General features: G+C 38.7%; 1 protein-coding gene across 4 annotated transcripts in view; it reads left to right on the top strand.

Moving 5' to 3' along the window:
- The window catches only part of CPED1 (cadherin like and PC-esterase domain containing 1), a 264,988-nt gene that overhangs the window by 64,356 nt on the left and 176,457 nt on the right, over positions 1–24,175 (top strand). For 2 of the 4 annotated variants that reach the window (XM_059396510.1, XM_059396511.1), the window contains one exon: positions 20,276–20,391. The exons of the other annotated variants lie outside the window; for them this stretch is intronic. In XM_059396510.1, the coding sequence (XP_059252493.1) occupies positions 20,276–20,391 (116 nt within the window). The remainder of the gene's footprint in view (positions 1–20,275; positions 20,392–24,175) is intronic. 4 annotated transcript variants of the gene reach the window in all.

Here is a 24,175-nt window from a genome sequence, read left to right as displayed (position 1 = left end):
GCAATTGTAACTGACTCCATAATCTCTTAAGTTTTGTTTCATTTGTTTCTGTAAACTTCCAGCTGGGTAGTTTTTATCATTTTATATAAAAAAAAAAGTTTTTGTGAGATGCAAGTAAAATAATTATTTCCACTAATGTATTATTAGCCAGTATCTAGGGATTCTTTATTTTAGGTAATTTGAAGGAAAAACTTTGTTTCCATTTGAACAGAACCTGCATATTTTTAAAGTATGTTTATTTTTGTTGCTGCTTACATTTCAAAATGATTGATTTAAAACATTAAGGTTCTGGGGTCTCTGGGTGGCTCAGCCAGTTAAATGTCTGCCATCAGCTCAGCTCATGATCCCAGGGTCCTGAGATGGAGCCCTATATTCTGGCTCCCTGCTCAGCGGGAAGCCTGCTTCTCCTTCTCCCACTCCCCCTGCTTGTGCCCTCTCTCTCGCTGTGTCTCTCTTTGTCAAATAAATAAACAAAATCTTTTAAAAAAATCTTTAACTTTGGACTTAGCAGAACATGTAGAATTACAGGAATAAAAGCTTATTTATACCCAGAAATGGGTTACCACATTAAAAAAAAATTCCCCAAACAACTCTTATATAAGTTCATATTTTATATTTTGCTTCTCTGCCATTAAGAAACTTTTAACTGTCTTCTTTGGCTTTAAATATTATTTTTTCCTTAAGAACAGCTATAGGTTCTAGAACATAATGTAGTCCTTTTCTACTCTGTCTAGTGTTTTTTCTATTTAGCTCTGTGACTAACAGGATAATTTCATGGAATATATAGGCTTTTAAATAAAATTATTTCTCCTATCATGTTATCTAAATATCATCAAAGATAATTTTCTTCTATGTTTACCTTTAGAGGACAGCATATAAGTCCCCAGCATTATTTCTGATAAGCTTTGTATAGAGTATTTTCCTGTAGATGTTGCTACAAATATGGACTATGTGATATGAACTCAGTATTCACAATATTAGAAACATTCTATTTATTGTGACTAATGAATATTGAATATTGAATACAGATTAGATAGCAACATGTTAGTACCTAAATATATGCTACTATTAAAGAGGGAAGCAAACTACTTTATAATTGAGCCATTTTATTTAAAGTCAAAATGGCCTGTGGCAATTTAGGCTGTGTTTCATCTGGAGGTAGACAAGACCCAAATTTTTGAAACCAGAGATTTACCTCTGGTACGTATTAACTCTGTGATTCAGAGGTGGTTGGTTTTTCTGTTTGCTTTTTTAATCATAAAGTGAGGCTAAGGAAACCCATTTCATAAGTTTACTTTTAAAAGCATAGTAGATCGTGTGTGTGTTTGTGGTGTATGTGTGCGTTTGGATTTAAAGAATAAAGCACATTATATATTATACCTAACACATCGTGCTTCAACAATGGTAAACGGATCATCCTAGATTCAAAAAATGAAGCAACAGGTCTCACAGTATTTAATATTTTTTCTCTTCATATGGTTGATTATCACTATGATTTTATGTTTTGGGCAAAACCTGTGAAAGATTTGAGATTTCATCTTATTCCCAAGCTCACAAGTCTGCCTGCCAGTTTCCCAGGGCGTGGGCAGAAGACATGAGACTCTTGGGTCAGAAACAAACACTCTATTATTTACAGCAACAGCAGTAGGCAGACTACTAGCATTTGTACCGGTTCACTGAATCCCAGTTCCCACAGGGTGACGCGTAGCAGGCGAGGTGACACTTGTATACTTAGTGGTTTGTGTTTCAGTGGAGGAGCTCTGAGCTTAGGGAGTTAGGGTGTTTTATAATGGGCAGTGAGCATGCCTGCCCTTTGCTCCAAAGAGAGACATTATTTTTGTTATACTAGACAAAACCTCTTTGCTCCAGAGTGAGACGCCATCTCTACTTTTCAAGGGTATCTGCTATATAAATATCTTTGAAAAGATAGTTCAGGACAAAGATTGTCTGTGCCTCTGTTTGCAAAATGTCCAGGAATGTGAAAGATGCATGGATAAGTGTCTTCCAACAGTTTCAGAGAAGAATACCTGACGAGTTCTAGGTCTGAAGCTCAATCAATGTATGATAATTCCGAGCAAGATTTAAAGCCTAGTGGTGCTTCAGTTTCCTTGTCTATCAAAATGCAGCGTTTGACAAGGATTAATAATGTTGAGATTCCGTGATTCCACTGTGCCTTTTTCTCATGCAGACATGCTGTTCCAGACTTTACCTTAAGCAGTAGGTGGAGACAGCAATGCCAAGAGAGGAGGGCGGATCATACTGGTAAATGTGGTTGGGACTGTGGGTGTGGAGCAGGACAGAGTTTGGGCCAGAGGTAGAGAAGCGTTTGAAGACAGCAGGTGAGATTAACACCGTCTGTTCTGCTTCATCACCGAACTGAATGTACCTGCCATTAGACTTGTGACTCACTTTGAAAGGCACAAATCCATGGAATTTTTACTGGCTAGCACAGAGATTTATTTTTACCTTGCCATTTAATGCTTTGCCTTTTGGGGAAAAAAAAAAGTTTCATAACTTTTAGTTGGCCTAAATTCTAGCTAAGGGTTTTGTTGCTTTTTAGTAAGTTTGTTTTTTAGGTAAAAAAAGGATTTCGGGGCACCTGGGTGGCTCAGTGGCTAAGCCTCTGCCTTCAGCTCAGGACATGATCTCAGGATCCTGGGATCCAGCCCCGCATGGGGCTCTCTGCTCAGTGGGGAGCCTGCTTCCCCCTCTCTCTCTGCCTGCCTCTCTGCCTACTTGTGACCCCTCTCTCTGTCAAATAAATAAATAAAATAAAATAAAAATTTCTTTCCCATATTTAAATGAGATATAAATACAAAACAAGATAACAGAAAATGTTTTTACTTGGGTTGTGAGTTGTTTTTGTTCTTTTTTATGCAGTCTCATCATCCAACAAGCTCTGGTTAGAAGTGTGCCAAATTTGGGGGCATTACTCACTCTTTCCAGTAGTTTTATCTTAGCTCTCAGCATTGGCTTTCACGTGAAGCTTGAAATGTACCCAGACTTGATGCAAAGGTAGCATTTTGAACACTTTAGACTCTGTGTCCTCATTTTAATAGTAACATGTGGGTACATGAAGAAAAAGGAAAACAATAAAAAAAAAAAAAAACATTTGATGTATCTAAAGATAACTGGGCTTTAAAAAATTATAGATGTTTACTGTCAAGCATAAAACACATCTTTTAAATAACACAATTGAAATTATTTTTAAGTATTGATCAGTAAGTTATTTATCTCATGTGGCACTGATGATTATTTTTAATATTCCAGATCTAAAAATTCCTGTTTGTCATTTGATGTCAGCAAAATATTGTCAGGGAATTGGGTAGCTTAGCTTGGATTTAAACAAAGTGACATAGGAAATTGTCAATGCCTAATACCATTTGAGAATTTTTGTTGCTTTCACTTTTTTCCCTCCCCTCTGCTATAACTTGGAGGAATATTCTCCAAGTCTGTAAGAAATGGAAACATTTCCATTGTTAAGAACTGGGGACTTGTCTCTACAAGGCAATCAGGCAAACCTTCAGAGAAGGCCAGCTTGCTTCTTCTTTGTCCTCTCGAATACAAAATCCCTTCTCTGTGTCTACTGTGCATTCCTTCATGTTTCTGTCTTTCCAAAGACTTCCACCTCCTGTCCCATACATGATTATATCCTTTATGCAAAACATTCTTTCCCCAAGGAAAACTCATCTCTTTAGTATGACTGACATCAGCTAGGTGATAGCAGAAAGTAAGCTGATGGAACTAATTCAGACTAAATTACACCCTTACCCCAGTCATAAGCCTCTTAGATGTATTTGCATTTTTATAAAAGAAGCTTGCAAACCCAATGAATTTCTAATTGGTAGAATTTCTGGAAGTGCATTCAAATTCCCATTCAATTCACCAGCAAGCTGTCCACTTCCAAAGCTACTTGGATCCATCTATGTACTTTCTCTGTCTCTACCATGAGTTTAGTTCAAGACAACATTCTGTCATACCCTCCTCCCCTTCTTTTCTTGCCTGGAAAAATCCACTCCATTACTGAGACTCCAGCCAGAGTTATCTTTCCCCCGTCCCTTTCATAAATAAAGCAATTTGATTAGACTTCCTTATAGCAGTCTGTCTAGGGACTAAGCAGTGAGGTCCAGCTCTCTCATGACTTGATCGAAAGTTAGATTCTAGAACAGAATGTTGTCAGGGACCTGGCATGTGACTTGAATGAATTCATAGCAAATTCAGAAGCTTGAGAGGTCAGATAACCTACACATTTTCAGATTTGGCCTGACACCAAATTTATAGACTCTTTAACATAAGCCATTTGGTCTTCAAGAAGAGAAGAGGAGGTGAGGACGTGGGAAGGTACAAGGCGGTACCACATGGCATCACCCAGATGCACCTCAGCAACGTTGCGGTGTGAGAAACTTAGGGAAAATGCCCCCATGTTTCCGATTCCTGTAAAATTCAGTTACCATTGAGATTCTTTTTTTTTTAATTTTTTTAAAATTTATTTATTTTCAGCATAACAGTATCATTATTTTTTCACCACACCCAGTGCTCCATGCAATCCGTGCCCTCTATAATACCCGCCATTGAGATTCAGATCCCACTGAAGTGGTCCTTCCTCACCCACCTCCTTATCCCTGTACTTCTCGAAGCTCCTTCCCCTCAGCATTTTCCTAAACCTTGTTAACTCCAGTTTCCATTTTCCCCACAAAACCAGTAGTTTTACTAACCCCTGAGAACAATGACGCTGGGTTTTCTGTTAAAGTCTTAATCTCTGCAGTTGGGAGGGACCATCAGCATCTCTTCGCTACTTCTTCTCACTGTCATCTACCGACATCCTTATCATTCAAGGTATTCCATAAGGAAATTGTCACCCAGGTTCATTTCTTCCTTTCTACTTCAAATCTGCCATCAATCCTGTCAGTTTTGATGCCCATACCGATGACCTTTCATCCTCCTGACCTCACACCTCTTTGATGTCATCAAATCCATGACCTCCTTTTTTTTTTTTTTTTTTTTTTAGGTTTTATTTATTGATTTGACAGAGAGAGAGGGAACACAGGCAGGGGGAGTGGGAGAGGAAAAGCAGATTTCCCACTGGGCAGACGGCCCGATGTGGGGCTCAACCTGAGCCATAGGCAGACACTCAGTGACTGAGCCACCCGGGTGCCCCCATGACCTTCATTTCTCGTCAACTTCAGTGTCCAACTTTGGTAGCCTTGCTTGCTACCTTTGACCACACAGCACTGCCCTATCTTTGAAAGCTTACTAATTCATGACTTCATAATCAGCCTTTCTGGCATTTTCACTTCTTCAATGCCAGAAGCTGGAACCTCAAATGACACATTTAATGCTCTTAATTCTGCTCCTTTCTCTGTCAGCCATTTTTGGTCATAATTCCTTTCTTACCAAGCACGGACCACTTAGTCTACCACTTGAAATATTTCCCTGCAAGCACTTGGCAACATTTGTATTTTTCTTCCACAGCAGCCCTTAAGCCACCAATTATAGAAAAATCCTACAACCTGACTTTGCTGCTTCTACACAACAGACACTGGAGGAAATCACACAAGTTTGCTGTTTTTTTGTTTTTGTGTTTTTATCCTGAGGATGTCTTCCTCACTTGCTAAAATGGAAAGAAAAATCATACTGCTCTGCAGTTCTCAGCTCAGCCATCACTACCACCACAGCTGGCTCATGGCCCCTTAAAGCAGCCTGTCCTAATTTCTAAAACATTCATGAGGACACAAACAAAAAAATTGAAGAACTATGCCTAGAACTTGCATTATAGATGTAAGAGGAACGTCCCTGCTTCCCAAGGTTGATGGAAGTAAACTGTAGTTCTTACTGCTCTGTTCAGTTCTCTGTAGATAGAGAAAATCCTTTCCTCCTTGGTCAGGGTATATTTCGAAAGAAAAGCCAGCAGAATGTGCTGATGGTATGGATGGGGTTTGTAAAAGAATGTTTGCTACAGTTTTGGCCAACCATCATTTGGGCTAAACAAGTTAGAAACCAGGCATGGAGTTTAATCTGTCATTTAGCTGTAGGTCCCCTAAAAGTCAAGGGGCAAGACAAGGACACATTCCTTCCAAATTGAGCATCTTGTGTTTTTAAAATAAAGAAAGTATAAAGAGGAAAACATTAATATTGTAAATTCACCAACCCAGAAATAATAATTGGGAACATTTTTGTGTATTTTGTGACTCAAGAGTACTTTCCAAGTGAAGTTGATTTTTGGAGATTGACACTTTCTTTCCTCTGTGTTCCCGTTGAACCACGTGACAACCTCCATCATAGCCAAGTCACATGGTATCTTAGCTGTGTTTGTATGTGTTCGTTTTCCCACCAGGACGGAGTCTCCCTGAGGGCAGGACATTTTTTCACTTCTCAGGTTCAGTGTGTGGTCGTCGTTCCTGGTATATAATAGGCCAGAGAGGATTTTAATGGAGAGGGTCAGAGATGTGGAAGGAGAATCCTACCCAGCATCAGAGGGTCTTGGCAAAGCTTGGATGGATTCATCTGTTTAGCCATTATGAACTCAATGTTGAGTTGAGACTTTGAGGCAAAGGACAGGGGCTGGCAAATTTGAAAAGACCGTCCCCTTCCTCCAAGATAGAATTACCCATTTTAAGGAAGAAGGTATTTGCACTTACAAAAGTACGACAGAACTGTTATACTATTACATACATGCAAGGCAGAAAGATGCCAATAATATACATAAGGTAGTTCCAACTTCCAGGTGATTACCACTGCAGCCAAAATACTCATGACCTTAGCGCTTTCTAAAAGGACAAGCTTCACACTTTCTCTCACAGTTGATTGTTCATTCATGCAGGCCGGACATGGACTTGTACTTCTCTTAGGTAGGCTCCTATTTTTGTACCATTTCAACTCCAAGGTCTTTAAATATTTGTTCACCATTTCTTTAGAGGAGAAGTTAAGTGCTAACTGCCAGGAAGATGGAGTAGGAAGATAGAAATGAAGATTTTCCTCTCTTTCCTACCCCATACTGTTTTAGTACTTCTTATAGATTTAACTCGCTGGACAGTTTTCTTCATCTTAATGGTTCTACATTCAGAGCAGAGGAAATCCAATACTTCTTGACGACTGTTGTGTTTCAGCATTTTTTCTCTGCGGATCCTGTGAAAGCCAGGGTGTCTGAGATATGGCCAGAAAACCTAAATCAGAAAGAAAGAGCATTGATCTAGATGGCAGTGAATGTTATGTGGGTTATTTTTCTTTATTTGAACTCTAAACGTTGGGGTTCTTTATTTGAACTCTAAACCTTGGGGGTGAGAATCCCAGAAACTCTAACAAAGAAATGGAACTGCTTTGATTGATAATGTGTGGGACCCTACTCTCTTCATCCTCTTGGGGGCTCCTAGAAGCAACTTCCTGACACCTCCCCGACCCCAGAGAGAGTTCTGCCTGGGAATCATGGCTTTAGATCAGGAACTTGAGAATAGAGAGAGTTAATAGCAGTCAGTGGGGGCGGAGAATATGGTCATGACTCTGTTTGTCCAAGTATGAAAGTGAGAAATGTTCTTCTCTTTCCTTCTTGTATCCTATTCAGGTTTTTGGCCACCTATGAGAGGGAAGTTAATGAAAACAGAAGTAAAATTTTTAGAGTGATCAAACATGAATTTTTTTTAATTCCTTTTACCTTTCCTTTTCATTAGGGCTTTATGACATTGGTAAGATACATTAATTATGAAAAGATAGAAAACAGAGATAAACAAAAAAGGAAAAATGTAAATGGAGTGCAATACATATTTTTTTCATACCTTCCCTATTAATGTGTAATTTTTACATACTAGAGTAACAGACACTTCAAATGTGAACAAATTACAGCATATTTATTAGTGGAAAGCTATAAAGACATTTAAAATTATGGAAATCTACATTTATTGTCACAGAAAAATGTTTATATTGTTGAGTTAAAAATAAAAGAAAGAAGAGCAATCCCTTTACATGCTGTACATCATCTACTTTATAAGTTTTGCCTCTGTGTACCATAGCCATCTGTAAACTATATAGTAACAATGTTTTCTCTTAAAAATTTATTCTTACGTATAAACATACATATATTAATTCATTCAGTGCTCACAGTGCCTCCATAAAGGAGATACTGTGATTTCTCTTTTACTCCAAGGTAGAAAAATTAGGTACATTTCCCAGGATCTCACATCTAACAAATGGTATATGCACACAGGCACAATGAGTCCGGAGCCTGGTTTCTTAGGACCTCACTCTGGCCGGCTCCTCAGCATGGTTTTTGAGGCCCCCAAGGGCTGAGGCAGTCTACCTTCCTGCCAGCTCTCCCAGCTCTCCCCTTATTCCCTCAACCGAACTCTGCTCAAGCCAGTCTCCTCCTTCTGCTGTCCCTTCAACAGCCCACTTAACTGTCCTCTCCTCTTCCTGCCTTTGTCCAAAAGACCTCGTTTGAACTTGATCATCTCTTTTAAAGACCTTTTTTTTCCCCCCAAATACAGTCACATTCCAAGGCACTAGGGCTTAGGACTTCAACATATGAATTTCGAGGGGACATCGTTCAAGAGATGGGTGGAGCAGGCAAGGAGCTGTGACTGGCCGTTCCACTGGATCCACGTGGAGAGAGGAGAACAGAACCCCAAGGGAAGAAAGAGATATAGGACAGGCAGAGACAGCTTGACAGGTTATGATAAAGCCCACCGCATTCTTTACGCAGAGCAACCCATGTATGTCCCTGCTCCCACCGCAAATCATTTTGAAGTGAGAGAATAGTTACCTTCTCTTCAGCACCCAGAACTGGATCCTGTCCATTGGGTGCCCAAGTGCCCTTCTGCTGGCTGTATGTGGCTTTGTCTTTCTGCACCCTGCTTCGTTCCTACTTCCTGCCACAAAGCCCAGTTCTCACATGTTCTCAGACCTTGTCTCTGCTCTCCAGAGCCGGCTGATTGAATAAATTACTGAGGGCTGCTCTGCTCTCCTGTCTCAAATGCACTTCTTTTTCCCCCCACACATACTTCAGCCCAAATGAATAATTCTGTTGGTAAGAATTTCAGACACCGTTGCAAACTAGTCAGAACCTCATGGAAACTGCTGAATCATGGAAATGTGGCACTCACCTACACAGTCTGACCCAACCATAAAATTCACTGTGCTGCCTGGGAGACCTAAATCTCTGAGTTAACTAATCAGAGCCAGAATCAAGTGGAGGTTTTTTTGGAAACTGATAGCAGAGCCTTGCACCATTTCCTTGAATGTGGGGGGAAATTATCTGCTGTTTAGTATATAGTCTGTTGGTTGGAAACTACAGAATTCGTCCTTCCACTCAGCATTTCTTAAGAAACAAGCTTGTCAGTGTGTTTAGGAGTACACACACACACACACACACACACACACACACTGTATAGTGCTGCGTACCTGGCCACTGGCAAGGTGGAGAGGAAGGGCTCTGGTGGCCAGTACACTGGGATGTGTGGATGAGACTGAGCTTTAAGGGACTAATTTTGTCGTTTTCTCTGTGGGAGAAGCTGGACCGAGATGACTGACCCCAAACTGTCTCTCGCTCTTCTGTCACTCATGGCTTTACACTTTGCACATTTGGCATTAGGGCCATTTGAAAGGCACAGCATGTCCATTTTTCAGTAAACATTTGGCAGCTCGTTGACATCTCAGAAGTCTTGCTAAAGACCAATCAGCTGAGGGATCCCTCTGCTCTTGGGTAGGGCAAGTTTGGTAAATCTTGACTGGTTTGTGACCTCTGTACTTCATGCCTCCAGCTAGGTATTTCTGTTTCACTTGGGGTTTGTAATCTTGTGCCAAATACGGCTATATGACAGAGGCAACATGGCAGAGCACATGTACAATGTGTGTGATTCTGGTTATTAATTCTGAGTTTCAGTGGACCATGAAGGAAGAGGCGGTAAGAGTGGTAATCCCTTCTGTTGTCTGAATCTCTATGGCAGGCCCCGTTTACTTATTTTGATGAAAAATAGGCCAGTCGCATTGCATCTACACAATACCAAAAAACTCGTTAAACTGTGAAGAACTTCAAATGGTAAAGTTTTTTTAATTTTTGCATTACATAATGAAAACTCAGTAAACGATGTTTATTTATTTCACGGATTTGGTTACTCTGTCATCCCAACCTGCACTCATTAATCTGTAGTTGTGTAGCTTGTTATGTGCACACACAACTTAGTTTGTAATCTGCTAGAACAAACTATACTATGTTTGTTGGCATTTTCCTCAATAATTACATCACCCAAGCAGTGACTGTGCTATTTTCCCCAGCTCAGTTCTTCCTGAGCCACTGTATTTGTAACAGAAATGTTACAAACAAAATGTTACAAACAAAAAATGTTACTACAGTAGTAGTGTATCTGAAGTCTCAATAAGATGCCTGAAAAACACAACTTTCTTTAAAACAGACAAAAAAGTTCAAACAGAAGTAGACAAACATTTTATTTTTAAGGGATTAAGGGCTGCGCTGTATGGGGATTACAGGAGCTAGGTTAAGAAAGTTGCAGAAAAAAATCAGGTTCAAGGATTCAGCTGGTTGAAGTGGTGAGAATTCATCCTGACTGTTACATACTTGATTGTTAGTAAACTCAATAAGGAAAGGAGAACTATACTGTAATTTTTTTATTTTTTTTTTATTTTTTATAAACATATATTTTTATCCCCAGGGGTACAGGTCTGTGAATCACCAGGTTTACACACTTCACAGCACTCACCAAAGCACATACCCTCCCCAAGGTCCATAACCCCACCCCCCTTCTCCCAACCCCCCTCCCCGCAGCAACCCTCAGTTTGTTTTGTGAGATTAAGAGTCAATTGTGGTTTGTCTCCCTCCCAATCCCATCTTGTTTCATTTATTCTTCTCCTACCCCCTTAACCCCCCATGTTGCATCACCACTTCCTCATATCAGGGAGATCATATGATGGTTGTCTTTCTCCACTTGACTTATTTCACTAAGCACGATACCCTCTAGTCCCATCCACATTGTCGCAAATGGCAGGATTTCATTTCTTTTGATGGCTGCATAGTATTCCATCGTGTATATATACCACATCTTCTTTATCCATTCATCTGTTGATGGAAAGCTAGGTTCTCTCCATAGTTTGGCTATTGTGGACATTGCTGCTATAAATATTCGGGTGCACGTGCCCCTTCAGATCACTATGTTTGTATCTTTAGGGTAAATACTCAGTAGTGCAATTGCTAGGTCATAGGGTAGTTCTATTTTCAACATTTTGAGGAACCTCGATGCTGCTTTCCAGAGTGGTTGTACCAGCTTGCATTCCCACCAATAGTGTAGGAGGGTTCCCCTTTCTCCACATCCTCACCAGCATTATCTATGCACTTTTAAATCTATCTAGATAAATAAATAAAAATATAAATATATGTTGGTACATACATTTAATTTTTTTATTAATTAAATCTATCTATCAAGAAAGAGTGTGTGTTTGTGTGTGTGTGTGTGTGTGTGTGTGTGTGTGTGTGTTTGGTGCTGGAGAATAAAATGTGTGGAACTTCAAAATAATCTCTCTTCCAGTCTCCTTTTGGTGGTAGAAATAGATATTGAACAACAAAATTGCAAGTGTTATGAAAGAAGAACATTGTTAGTAAGATTTCTCTTCTCATTTCTTTGTTCATTCGTTTTCTTGGAAGTCTAAGACCATGAGCTGACTTTTGATTTGCAAGATATCATCAACATGAGGAAATAAAATCCCAGTAAAGTGATGCATTGACTGTAATGCACACAACTTCTTAAAGGGTATGTTATAGAACACATTATTCATGGGAAGACGCTTCTTGTTTTTACTAGTCTCTTGAATTTCTCATTAAAACTGTAATAATTAATAACAATTTATTAAGACCAAAACATTTTAACAAGAAGACGCTTCTTGTTTTTACTAGTCTCTTGAATTTCTCATTAAAACTGTAATAGTTAATAACAATTTATTAAGACCAAAACATTTAACATTTAACGTCTTCCAATCGGATTTGTTCTGTTGAAAAATATATTGATGAAGACCCAAAATGAGAGTTGCAGCAAGCCATATACAAAGTCAAATACATTTATTTTCCTAAATAGAATCTTAGAATCCTTCATTTGTAGTTGAAGTTGTGATTAGAAAGGATACATGTCTTGGCAGAACTATAATTAAGTGAATGAATGGGGTAGTTCTGGAAGCTATTGTACTCATTGATGATGGGTTGGGTGCGCTTCTGTCTGGGAAAGCAGCATAGACTCTATTTTATAGTAGACCCCATTCAAATCCTCTGATTCGTGACACAGGAACTTTTGAGACAATTTTCTTTAAATTTCTCTTAGCTCCATCTATTGGTAAAATAATGGAACTTTCTTTTCTTCTGAGTCATTTTAACCAATGACATCATAGAGTCATAGCAGCAGTACAATCCCAGTGTTAGTCATTTCATAAGAAAATGTGTAGCAGATCAAACAGTCAACTTACCCCGCAGAGGACAAAAGTAGGTAATTCGTTCACATCCAGTGAGAGAGCCTTTTGAAGGCCCATTTTGCCTCATCCATTTCTGAGCATCTGTAAGAAAGCATGTACTTGTAAGAATTCTAGCCTTCGGGCGCCTGGGTGGTTCAGTGGGTTAAAGCCTCTGCCTTCAGCTCGGGTCATGATCTCAGGGTCTGGGATCGAGCCCCACATTGGGCTCTCTGCTCAGTGGGGAGTCTGCTTCTTCCTCTCCCCCTGCCTGCCTCTCTGCCTGCTTGTGATCTCTGTCAAATAAATAAATAAAATCTTTAAAAAAAAAATAAGAATTCTAGTCTTCTACCTAGTGAAAGTAGAAGTCAGCAGTCTTACAGTCCAGGTATGAGAGGACCTGAATTCTAGTTCCACCCATCTGAAGTAGAGTCATGGGATTCTGGGAGAAGTACTTAGTCCATTTGTGCCTCTTTTCTAGGCTCGTGAAAGAGGAACAATTATACTGACCATTATATTCTCATAGACTTGTCATGAAAATCCTTTATAAAAGAATACATATTGTAAATCTTTAAAAGTAATATGTAAGGCATTATTTCTATATTACTCAGGATGTCCATGAATTGACTCGGAAAGGAAAATTAAGTGAGGTTTTCAATTCTCCACTTTGACATAAAAGTGTCACAATAACATATATTGTTCTTTTTGGAGGCATTCTGAGTTGGAAAGAAGTAGGCAAGTATTACCAACACTGAGAGGTTGAATATAGATAATCATCAGAGGATAAGTACTTGGTTTTGGGTTGTTTTGTAGATAATTATAGTAGGGCCTCTTATTTATGGCACGGAATTATTTTATAGATAAATTACCTAAAATAAGAGCAGGAGGTAACATTAAGTTTTTATTATATGTCAGGCACTGTCAAGCAATTTATACTTCTCTTATAAGTCTCTAAATTCATTTATGAGGCATTTACTGTCATGAGTCTTTTAAATACAGAGACAGAAGCTCCAAGAACCTCTGGAAAGCATAACCAGAAAGAAGCAGATCTATACCTAAAGTACTATATCATACCCCTTCTGCCCAACTTGAGCCACTATACTGTATTTTAGGTTTGTTTTATAATATGAGAAAATAAGAAAGGAGTTATTTAAGAAAGCTAATACCTGGGCCTAATGAGAAATTGAACTTGTTTATGCATTTTTATGATGAGGATGATGTTGATTCTTTCATCAACTAAAATAACCCTTTTAATTTCTTATTTATCATAATATTTACATATAGGCAGATGTTATGTGAATTTGCACAGGCAAAACATTGTTTTGTTTTAGTCTTTAAATAGGGAACTCAATAGCAGGCGGAAATTGCCACTCCTGGGTAGTGAGAAGCTTGGGTCCTCAGCCCTGACTGTCATTCCCTCCTGGGGGGTCCCTTCATGTTTTCCCTCTTACCTCTTTTCTGATGTGCCCACCCTAGGCTCAACTCTCCAAACCACCTACAGCCTTTCTAGGCAGAGTAGAACATTCACCACCGCGAACCTCATGCTACATGTCAAGGGTGAGTCAGGTGCAGGCACAGCCACCAGGCTCAGATCTGGGCCTTTGGAATTCTAGGAACCACACTGGGCCACTTAGAAGGACCCAGAATTAGTTGTCCTGGCTTTTTTTTTTTTTTTTAAGATTTTATTTATTTGACAGACAGAAATCACAAGTAGACAGAGAGGCAGGCAGAGAGAGAGGAGGAAGCAGGCTCCCCGCTGAGCAGAGAGCCCGATGTGGGACTCGATCCCAGGACGCTGGGATCATGACCTGAGCCGAAGGCAGCGGCTTAACCCACTGAGCCACCCAGGCGCCCCTGTCCTGGCTTTTTGAAGCTGCTTTTCTGATCTTCATTGGGATGGTTTTGAGAATTCTCTTGATTGTGCAGCCAAACAGGTTGATAAAAATACCAATCTGGGGTTGTGGATTAATAGATGTAAGTAGAACCAAATTATGTTTTGTGAGAAATACATGATTTCTGTGGAATTAATGGTTCTCGAAGGTAGTTTTCAGAACAAGTGCCTGCTCTGACCTGATTGTGCATCTGCTGTTGGACAGGAGCTAGGAGCAAACTGAGCCAGGCTACATATGTGTAAATCCCGTCTTGGCCACTCAGTAGTCCAGTGTCCTTGGGCCAGTTGCTTACCTTGTCTGTGCTTCAGTTTTCTGTTTGCCATATAAGGATGATAATGGCTCTGTCTCCCAGGACTGGTAAGGGGATAGGATGAGTTAATACTTTTTAAAAAAGTAATTAATTTATTTATTTGACAGAGATCACAAGTAGGCAGAGAGAGAGAGAGAGAGAGAGGAGGAAGCAGGCTCCCTGCAGAGCACAGAGCCCGATGCGGGGCTCGATCCCAGCACCCTGGGATAATGACCTGAGCCAAAGGCAGAGGCTTAACCCACTGAGCCACCCAGGCGCCCCAATACTTTTAAAGTACCCAGAACAATGCCTTGCACAGAATGAGCAATGCACAAATGTTTAGTATTATGATTGTTTTTTCAATAAGTATTTTCACAAATATTAATTGATGATTACTAACTGCTGCTTTTATCTAGTTTGGTGAGATATGTTTTTCAGAAAATGTGGGAATAAGAAAAAAAGAAAGAAAATGTGGGAATAAAATCAGGATCTTAAAATAGTCACAAAAATATGTCTTTGCCTCCACTTATAGATTAATGGATAAAATTAGATCCTTTCATCTCAAAATCTTGTTGCCAATCACTTTTGGGTCATCTTTCTGTTCTTATCAGATCCCCATTCTTTTTTAATAACAAATATATTTGTTGACCTCCGATTGGTCTGGAAGGTAAATATCTCTAATTTACCCATACAGACAATTTCAACAAGCCAATATAATGGCCAGACTTTAGTATAAAGGACAAATGGAAGGAAAGGCTTTATAATATAACCGCTTATACTCTACTATGTAAATTTTAGGCACATAAAGTGTCATGAAATTGTCAAATCCTCCATTTATATTTTGAATCACCATCAATGTGACAGATACAAATTCAGATTGGTGCCATTGTATTGTAAGGAAACTAAGATTCCAAGGGTCACATCGCTATTGGTGATGTGCGTTTCCAAAATGATGAATAACTCGAGAAAGTCACAAATTGAATATAGTCTTCTCGTGCTTAACTTAATGGCACTCCTGCAAAATTCCATGTATATTAAAACTGGGTAAAATGCCTAGAGTTTACATGGAAAATGGAGTCAAGCTCTAGGTTGAAATAATCACCATCAGGCATTTCACCCACATCAATGTCAAGAGAGACATTCAGAAGTAATGTGAGGTGAGGGAGAATTTGTTGTTGTACACGGAGTGATAGCCAACATGATAACAGCTGTTGTGGTGTGTGCACGGGCCACTGAGAATGGATGGCTCATTATCCAGACAGATGCTGGACTTCGCGCCTTACCAACACCTTCCAAATAAACATCATCTTGATCCTATCCAAAGCAGACATCTTGCATTTATTAAATTATTATCTTTAATCCATTTCATCAAATTTCATTAAATTTTATCCATTAAATTTCAGTAGCATTCCTGATCATTGCCATGCCCTCAAATATCCTCTTTGTCCTTGAGGGTTTATCCTGTGTCCTCATGAATGCGGTCCTCTCATTCCTGGATACCTTGGCCACTGTTTACTGCACTTCGGCTCTGCTGCCCTGTGTCCGTCTGCTGCAGATGTACACCAGTGGTCATGTCCACCAAACGTGCTGTCAGTGGTGGCCCACATGGCAGGGGCTGCTGCTGCTGTGCCTGTCATTTCTGTGCCAAAATGCTAAGCCCCACATCAGGGATACCAAGGTTCATGATGTGCCTGCTTCTCCCTTGCCTGCTGCTCCCTTGCCCTGTCCCATTGTAACACTCACTGTTTCGCTGGAAGGCCTTTGGTATTCCCAGACATGTGAGTCAGTCAGTTAAGTTAAAACTCAATTGACTTAGTAGTTAAAAAAAAAAAAAAATCAGTAGCTAAAATCCTTCTTTATAATTCTTTTTTTTTTTTAAATTGCATGTAACGTTATACTCTCAACCTCTCATGGATAATTGGAAGAAAATTTGCCTTACTGTTGTTTTTGCTCTGATCGAAACCTGCGGTGGAAGACAGGTTGTGGTATATAGGAGCAATGCACTAGAAGGTGCCCTTCTCTTTCTTGTCCCTTTATCCTTGGGCTTATCTTGCCAGCCACCTCTTTTCTTCTTAGAAAGATTCCTTATGATTAGACTTCACCCACAGTTCTTCCGCTTAAGGCCAGACATGGTGGACTCCTAAATGAACACAGATTAGTTTCACACTAAAATTCCGCTACAGTGGTAAGGAAAACCGGGTAACCGTCTTGTCCTCTCCCATTGATGATAGGGTTTAAAAGAGCAACAACAACACAAGGAGGTGTCTTTTCCTTCTTTCCCAATTTTGGGGGTTGTGAGGGTGGCACTGAGCATTATTGAATTCTAACAGTGTCACAACTGAACCTGAAATATTTGTCTTGAGCAGAGTATGGAAATAGACCTGTAGACCTGTATTTATTCCTCAACTATAAAGCCATAACTGTTTATGTCCCTGTGTTCCAAATATTGCAGAAGCAGAAAGTTTACTTTGAATCTAAATACAAAATTGAGAAGAAAAGAAGAAAGATTACATGGTTAAATAAACTGGTCTTTGGCCCAATTTATCTTTTTCAGTTCAGTATTTTGTAATGTTTCTGTTTCTAGATTCCTTCTCTCTCAGTCCCGGGTAGTAGGGCAGTCAACAGCCAATTTTAGAAGAACTGGTGTCATTTTAGGGAAAGAACTTTAAACTGTATTCATAGCAGGCTATAAAAAGCAAAGACACCACCCACAACGTGATATTTAAAATTTTCCAGCTACGTGATTTATTGGTAAATCTACACATGTGTTGTGCCGAAAGCAAAATAAGCAATGTACCAGATGTACTCTAAGTTTTTAATTAAGACTAATTTTACCTATAGGACAAGTTTTAATAGGGGATTTTCCTGTTTACAAGCTATGGAAACAACATTTTAAGCCATTTGTGGGTGAAAAGTCCTTATTAAATAGAATATGGCTCACAGGGAGTAGCAAAACCGAAAAGCAACCAAAAAACCTAGAGTCAGTTTAAGTCCGCCTTAAAAATTTCTAGTCAGAAACAAGTGCTCCAATGTCAGCTCAAGTTTCTAGAGGTAATGGAATACTGTGAATATTTTAAATGACTTGGCAAATAAAAGCCAGATTTGGGGGACTGAAGAAAACACTGAGTCAAGAGCAAACTTCTCTGAGAAATCAGAGGTAGGGGCAAGTTGGAGACTAGGTGAGTAGTTTTGAAGCATTGTGCTGAAAACCTGAATTGCAAATCATTTGATGGTTAATGGTAGCCATGAACTTCTGTCATTTTTTACTAGGTTCATGAAATTCAATGAACAACTCTTTTTTTTTTCTTTTTTTTAAAGATTTTATATATTTATTTGACAGGCAGAGATCACAAGTAGGCAGAGAGGCAGGCAGAGAGAGGGAGGAGGAAGCAGGCTCTCCGAGGGTCAAAGAGCCCGATGTGGGGCTCGATCCCAGGACCCTGGGATCATGACCTGAGCCGAAGGCAGAGGCTTAAACCATTGAGCCACCCAGGCACCCCTTCAATGAACAACTCTTGTTTCAACTTCTCTTCTAATAGAAATCTCATGTATTTTTCTCTAAATCTTATTTTGCTGGTCTGCCAGTGGCCACCCTTCCCTCACAGTAGAGTGTCCCAGCCACCATCTTGGGTAAAGGGGCCTGATGTCGGGCAAAGTAAATGGAGCCACTAATGGCAGGGACCTAGGTAAAAATGGCCCTTTTGAGCGAATGTTGAGCATTATGTTGAGTTAAGCAAACAAACAAAAAAACCCCTCCTTTGAAAAAAATAGGGCTGACTTTAAAAGCCTGGAGTAGTAGTTCAGGTTTTTAGATTTTTTTCTTTTTGTTTTGAGGAAAGGAGAGGTGGGTACAAAAATGACAGTTAGGGGGAAATTAGCCTTACTCAACACACAGTGAAATTTCCGCCAAATTCTACTTTTATAACCCACATCTCTCACTGGGCAACATCGTCTAGCTCACTAAAGCACCACCTGTACAACGTTTCTCCTAATTGGTTTCTATGTCCACTCTCCTCTATGAAATCATTTATATAAATTATAAAAATAAATCTATTTCTTTCCATTACTCCAAACAATGTAGCAAAGACATGGTTCCCACATAGGTATGTATCTTTCTTTCATAGATTAGAAATGATGAGGGGAATACCTGTACTCATAAGTTTTTTCATAATTACCCAGTATTTTCCCCTTTTGACTTAAAGCTAGCTTGAATTTTTTCCCCACTACTTAGAAATCAAGCTTTTTTTTGTTTTGTTTTATTGTAAGATTTTGTTGTTGTTGTTGTTTTCTAAAATTTACTTATTTGACAGAGATCACCGCATGCAGAGAGGCAGGCAGAGAGAGAGAGAGAGAGAGAGGAGGAAGCAGGCTCCCCGCTGAGCAGAGCCCCCCCCAATGCAGCGCTAGATCCCAGGACCCTGAGATCATGACTGGAGCCAAAGGCAGAGGCTTTAACCCACTGAGCCACCCAGGCACCCCTATAAGATTTTGTTTCTAAGTAATCTCTTCACCCAGCACGGGGCTTGAACCCACAACCCTGAGATAAAGAATCACATGCTCCACCAACTGAACCAGCCAGGCACCTCAACAAACCAAGTTTTTAAATTCAGTTTCCATTGAGTCAAACTAAAACTGAGAGTTGGATTGGTTAACTCATGACTTTGAACCCCTGACTGATGCCAGAGCTCACAAGATTTTTTAAAGCAACAACTAAACATTTTTAATTTCTTGAAAATGACTAGATGCTATTGGGTGCCACACAGTCATTTCCCTAAGGCATTCAATATATTTGGTAAGAAAAAAACAAGATACAAATGACTTGTTGTCCACCATCCACCTATTTTAAGGCATCTGAGTGGCAGTTTAGAAAAGGATGTTCAGTCTGGGATTGCTATTCAGGGACATACAGACAAGTGAGGTTAATTGAGATAAAATGCTAATGTCAGAACTAAAGCTGAGTTAGATTGTATTAAATCTGGGAAAAATAATTCAGATATGTGTTTATATATAAATTGAATATGTATGTTATATAATTTATATACATAGACATGCATATATATATATAATATACATGCACATATATACCAAAAGAATCTTGGCAATACGAAAGATAAGAGATATCTAAAGAAAATATGAATAATACCCTTGGGGCTCCTTTGGTTAAGTGTCCAACTCTTGATCTCAGCTCAATTCTTGATCTCAGGGCTGTGAGTTCAAGTCCTTCATTAGGATCTGTGCTGGGCATGGAGCCTACATTTAAAAAAGAAGAAGACAGAGAAGGAAGAAGAAGAATATCCTTGTAGAAAATAGTCATTTGGATTTAATGTCCTGACCTAAGCTCTACAGGGAGGAGAGCTTAACTTCAGGGTTTAAAATCTATACAAGAATAGGCAAAGAAAAACTCGAAATTTTAACCACCTAATTAACATTTTTAAAGACCAACAATTACTTAGCACTTCAGATATGAAGACCTCCTCCCCTTTGGGCTCAATTAATTGGTTAATTCTTTAGTCATTTACAGGATATAAAATAGATCAAATGTACCTGGCTAATGATTGTCTTACCTAGCTAAGGTTGAAAACTGAGACACCTTTCAGAAACTCTTGTCAGGTTCTGCCTGGCTTCTGACTCTTGCCCTTTGTGTCCTCAACTATATTAGGAGTGGACTCTTGTATTACGATGCCGCTCAGCCAAGCCTGACCTCCACAGACTCCAATTATATCACTGGTCAGTTGGAGAAGGGAAAGAACTTGAGGATAAAATGGTTCCATAAAAGTATGTTTGCTCAGTGTCCTAACCAAAAATCTTTTCTGACATATTTCCATGTTACTGACCTATTTCTGGCATTTGGATCTCTGGCCCTCATTAAATTTCTCTTGGCAACTATCTCTAGTCTCTCTGTATTCTATATTTTTGTCTCAATCCTGGAGTCAGATATTATGAAAATATAAATATTCTAAATATGTACTTGGTTCACATTTAATACATTTACTTGTAAATAGTGTAGAAGTAGGGAAGCAGATTGAGACAATACCATGCACATTTTATTGTACCAAAAACATAGGGTAAACATGGAAGATCAAGTTGGTCTGTGAAGTTGCCATTGAAGGAAAAATAGGTTAATGCATGGTTTCATTTAAAATAGGGGCAATAACCCCCAGTGTTTGTGTCTTACATTTAAATTAGGACTGACTTCAATATACTTAAAAAGAATTTAGAATCTCAAATTTGTAGTAAGTCATTAATTATTCTGATGTAAATTATATCAATAGTATTTCATGGTTTACTCCAGAAAATGTTCCTGAGAAAAAGTTTAATATTAATAAAGTGATTAACTTATTTTCACAAGGGGTGGGTTTAGACAGCTCTTCTATTACCATATTTGTTGCACTCTATGTATTAATATTGTGTTGGAGGTTGTGTTTCAAATTGTTATTAATGATGCTCATTAATTTATACTGAATTATTCATCTTTGGTCTTGCTGAACTAGTCAAGCATTTTTTTTCCTTTCTTTTTCCCTGGAAAATTCATGCAGAAAAATATCAAAGCAAAATTAAGCTGCCATAAAGTAATAAAACAATCTTTCATGCTGTTTGGCCATTGCAGTGAAATCACAGGGGCAAGAAAATTGAAGTGGTAGTCTAGACATAGCTTTTATTACCAAGGAAAATGAACAGAATTCAAGGTTCTTATGTTGTCATGGTCAAAACATAGAGCAGTCCATGGGGAAAATTGTTTTTGTACAATTGCATGACTTTGACACTTCCACTGAAAAAGAACAGAAAGGAGAACATTTATGGCTTGCATTTGCTGAGTACTCAACAAGCATTTGATTGATTGGTTAGTTGGTGAAAACTTTATACGGTGACTACTTCTTTCAAGCACACTGTTGTATCATTGATCTGGTCATTTTTATGGGTCAGATGGTATCTCCATTTACATCAGGACATGGACTACAACTTATTTCTTACAACACAAAGTGGAAGTTATTCTTTTCCCCCAAAAACTACTATACTGACAGACTATGATATTTATATTTGTGGTTTGATGCACCCTTATTTGGCATCATAAGAAATATATTCTGGGAAACTATAGACAATAAACTATTGGTATCAAATCCACATAGGTAGTGATGTCAGATCTTAAAAAAGGAATTTTGAGTTGCTTGGCTTAAGGTTAGAATTATGTATTAATAATAACGCTCGCATAAAATGAAAGTGAAAAATATATTAATGAATTGATGTGTTTGGAGCACATAGATCCTCAAATTATACCATTTAAATTCAAGCGTAGGTCTGAAATAGTCTAGGGACTTTTGTCTATGGGTCATAAATTTGTTGACTAAGAGCTAGTTCTGTTGACCAAGAGTTGGTTGTGTTGGTGTTTGTGAAAAAAATATCTTCCTGAACAAAACAGAGAGGAATAGGTTTAAATAGTGCAAAACTGGGTCAGTCTGAGGCTTACCCCATCCACAGAAACCTGGCCTTAACACAGAACTTCTTTAAGTATGTGAAACAGGAAATCAACAGCTTTGCTGGGTGATCGCAATGCTAAATTTGAGGAAAGTCACTAAAACCAGTGTGTTTTTACAAGCTACTTCAAATAAAATTGCTCTGTTTTATTTTGGTCTACACATCTGTGCTTATCACATATTTCCTGCTTTGTTCTTAAGTGACTAATGTCAAATGTCACATGTTTAAGAATCGCATAAAAAAGGATTTAATAGATTAGATTTTGATAGTCAGGAGTGATGAGAAACACTTAATATTGAATAAATTCAAAAGGAATAACATTTAAGTTGCACTTTGTGAAGTTTCTAGTTGTAAATAGATTTTCTAGGTTATAGAAAAGGATTATATTAAACTACTACTAGTAGTAGCTATTTAACGTTTTTTTAGAAAGGGCTGTGCAAAGCCCTTTAAAGAAAATTTTATGTTTAATTCTGTCAGCATCCATATGATGTATGTTCTTCTTATTATTACTGTTATAACTCTCATTTTCCAGATAAAGGCACTGAACTTAGAAAAATTAAGGAATTTGTTCATGGTCATACTTATGAATAGTAATCCACTAATAGACAAGAATTAGGATTTTTTAAAATAAATATTCTTTGGATTATTATTTGTAAAATATTATTGGGGAATAAAAGGTATCACATAACAACTATACTGGAACCTCCTGGAGATATCAGCACATGCATCTTTATTGGGTTCATCCATGTCTTCCCAAGGCATAGATTTAGCTTGCTTGGGGAAACAAAGGCAGCCTTCGTCCCCACATCCATCTCTTAGATGATGTCCCTATAAGGGAAGACTTCCTCCTGGCTGTCTACTGATGACCTTCTCTTCCATGGTTTTCTATGCTTGCTCTGGGTTCCGGGGGGCTCTGCTGATAGTAAACCTCTAGGCCTTTGATAGTTCCTTTCAGGGCGTCCATTTCTGCTTCCTCCTGGAGCCTTCCCTGTGTTGTTGCAGGGTCCCAATAGGGTCATAACACGTCATGTTACTCTAACAAATACCTCACTGAAGTGAACAGAGAAAAATGAATTCTTGTCCATGTATGCTGATTTCCTAGATCAAGAACAAAAGGTTATGCCATACAACTCTAGTAAAACTGCTCAGCAGTTGGCTTGCTCATTCTTTTCACTTCAGCCCCTTTTTCTATGGCCAGTGCACTTATCTCTAGTTATTTGGTTAAGAAGACATTAACATTTACTTATTAATAAGCAGAGATATGTGGACCTCCTATGTTAAGGGCCAGCCTACGTGTGTTTGGCACTAGAAATGCAATGTAAAGAAAAAATCCAGAATTCCTGACTTCATAGAGCTCCTGGTTCAGTAAACTAATTCCCTTTGAAGTACTTAACACTGAAAACAATCCCTCCTTTCTAACTGTAAATGAGTGATCAAGTTGGTGAACTGCAATGTGCTCAGTGGTTTGTTTGCTCCCCCATTTTGTCCAGGGCTCAAAAAATGAAAGGGTCATTGATATTCCCCAAATACTTTCTCACAGGGTGGGAGCTCAAAGGGGATCCAGATATAGTCTCTCCTACGTGGTTTATTGGGCCTCAGATGAATAAAATGGCAACTGGTTGACCTTGTAGAGCTTTCGGAATTGCTGGAATATACGTGAATTCACAGAGGAACCATATTCCAGCCCTGGCCTTGGATTCTAGCCACTTATCTATTCCATTAGGTCATACACAACATATATTAAAAATTATAACTTTTCACCTGCAATCACAGGAATTTAGAATTATAAAGGACATCAGAAATCTAGTTGTTTGTCCAGTAAATATTTGTTTAGTACCCACTGTGCTTGCTGCTGTCTTTTTCATGATAATGCAAAGAAGGAAACAGATTCAGAGGTGAGCTGTTTGTTCTTTTCTAGGAATTGGCAGAACTTGGGCTATGCTTCTTTTGTTTTCCAAACATCTACTAAATACTTATTGAATGGATTCAAGTTTGTCCCTCATAGTAGGATTTTCCATGGAAACAGAAAATAAGATCCATCCATCTTTCTATTATTTATATACTCACTGAGAGAGAAGGAGAGAAA

This window comes from Mustela nigripes, chromosome 4 (assembly GCF_022355385.1).
Source record: "Mustela nigripes isolate SB6536 chromosome 4, MUSNIG.SB6536, whole genome shotgun sequence".
NCBI classification, from domain to species: domain Eukaryota; kingdom Metazoa; phylum Chordata; class Mammalia; order Carnivora; family Mustelidae; genus Mustela; species Mustela nigripes.
Note: the sequence above shows the minus strand (reverse complement) of the source record. Positions and strands in the feature narration are given on the sequence as shown.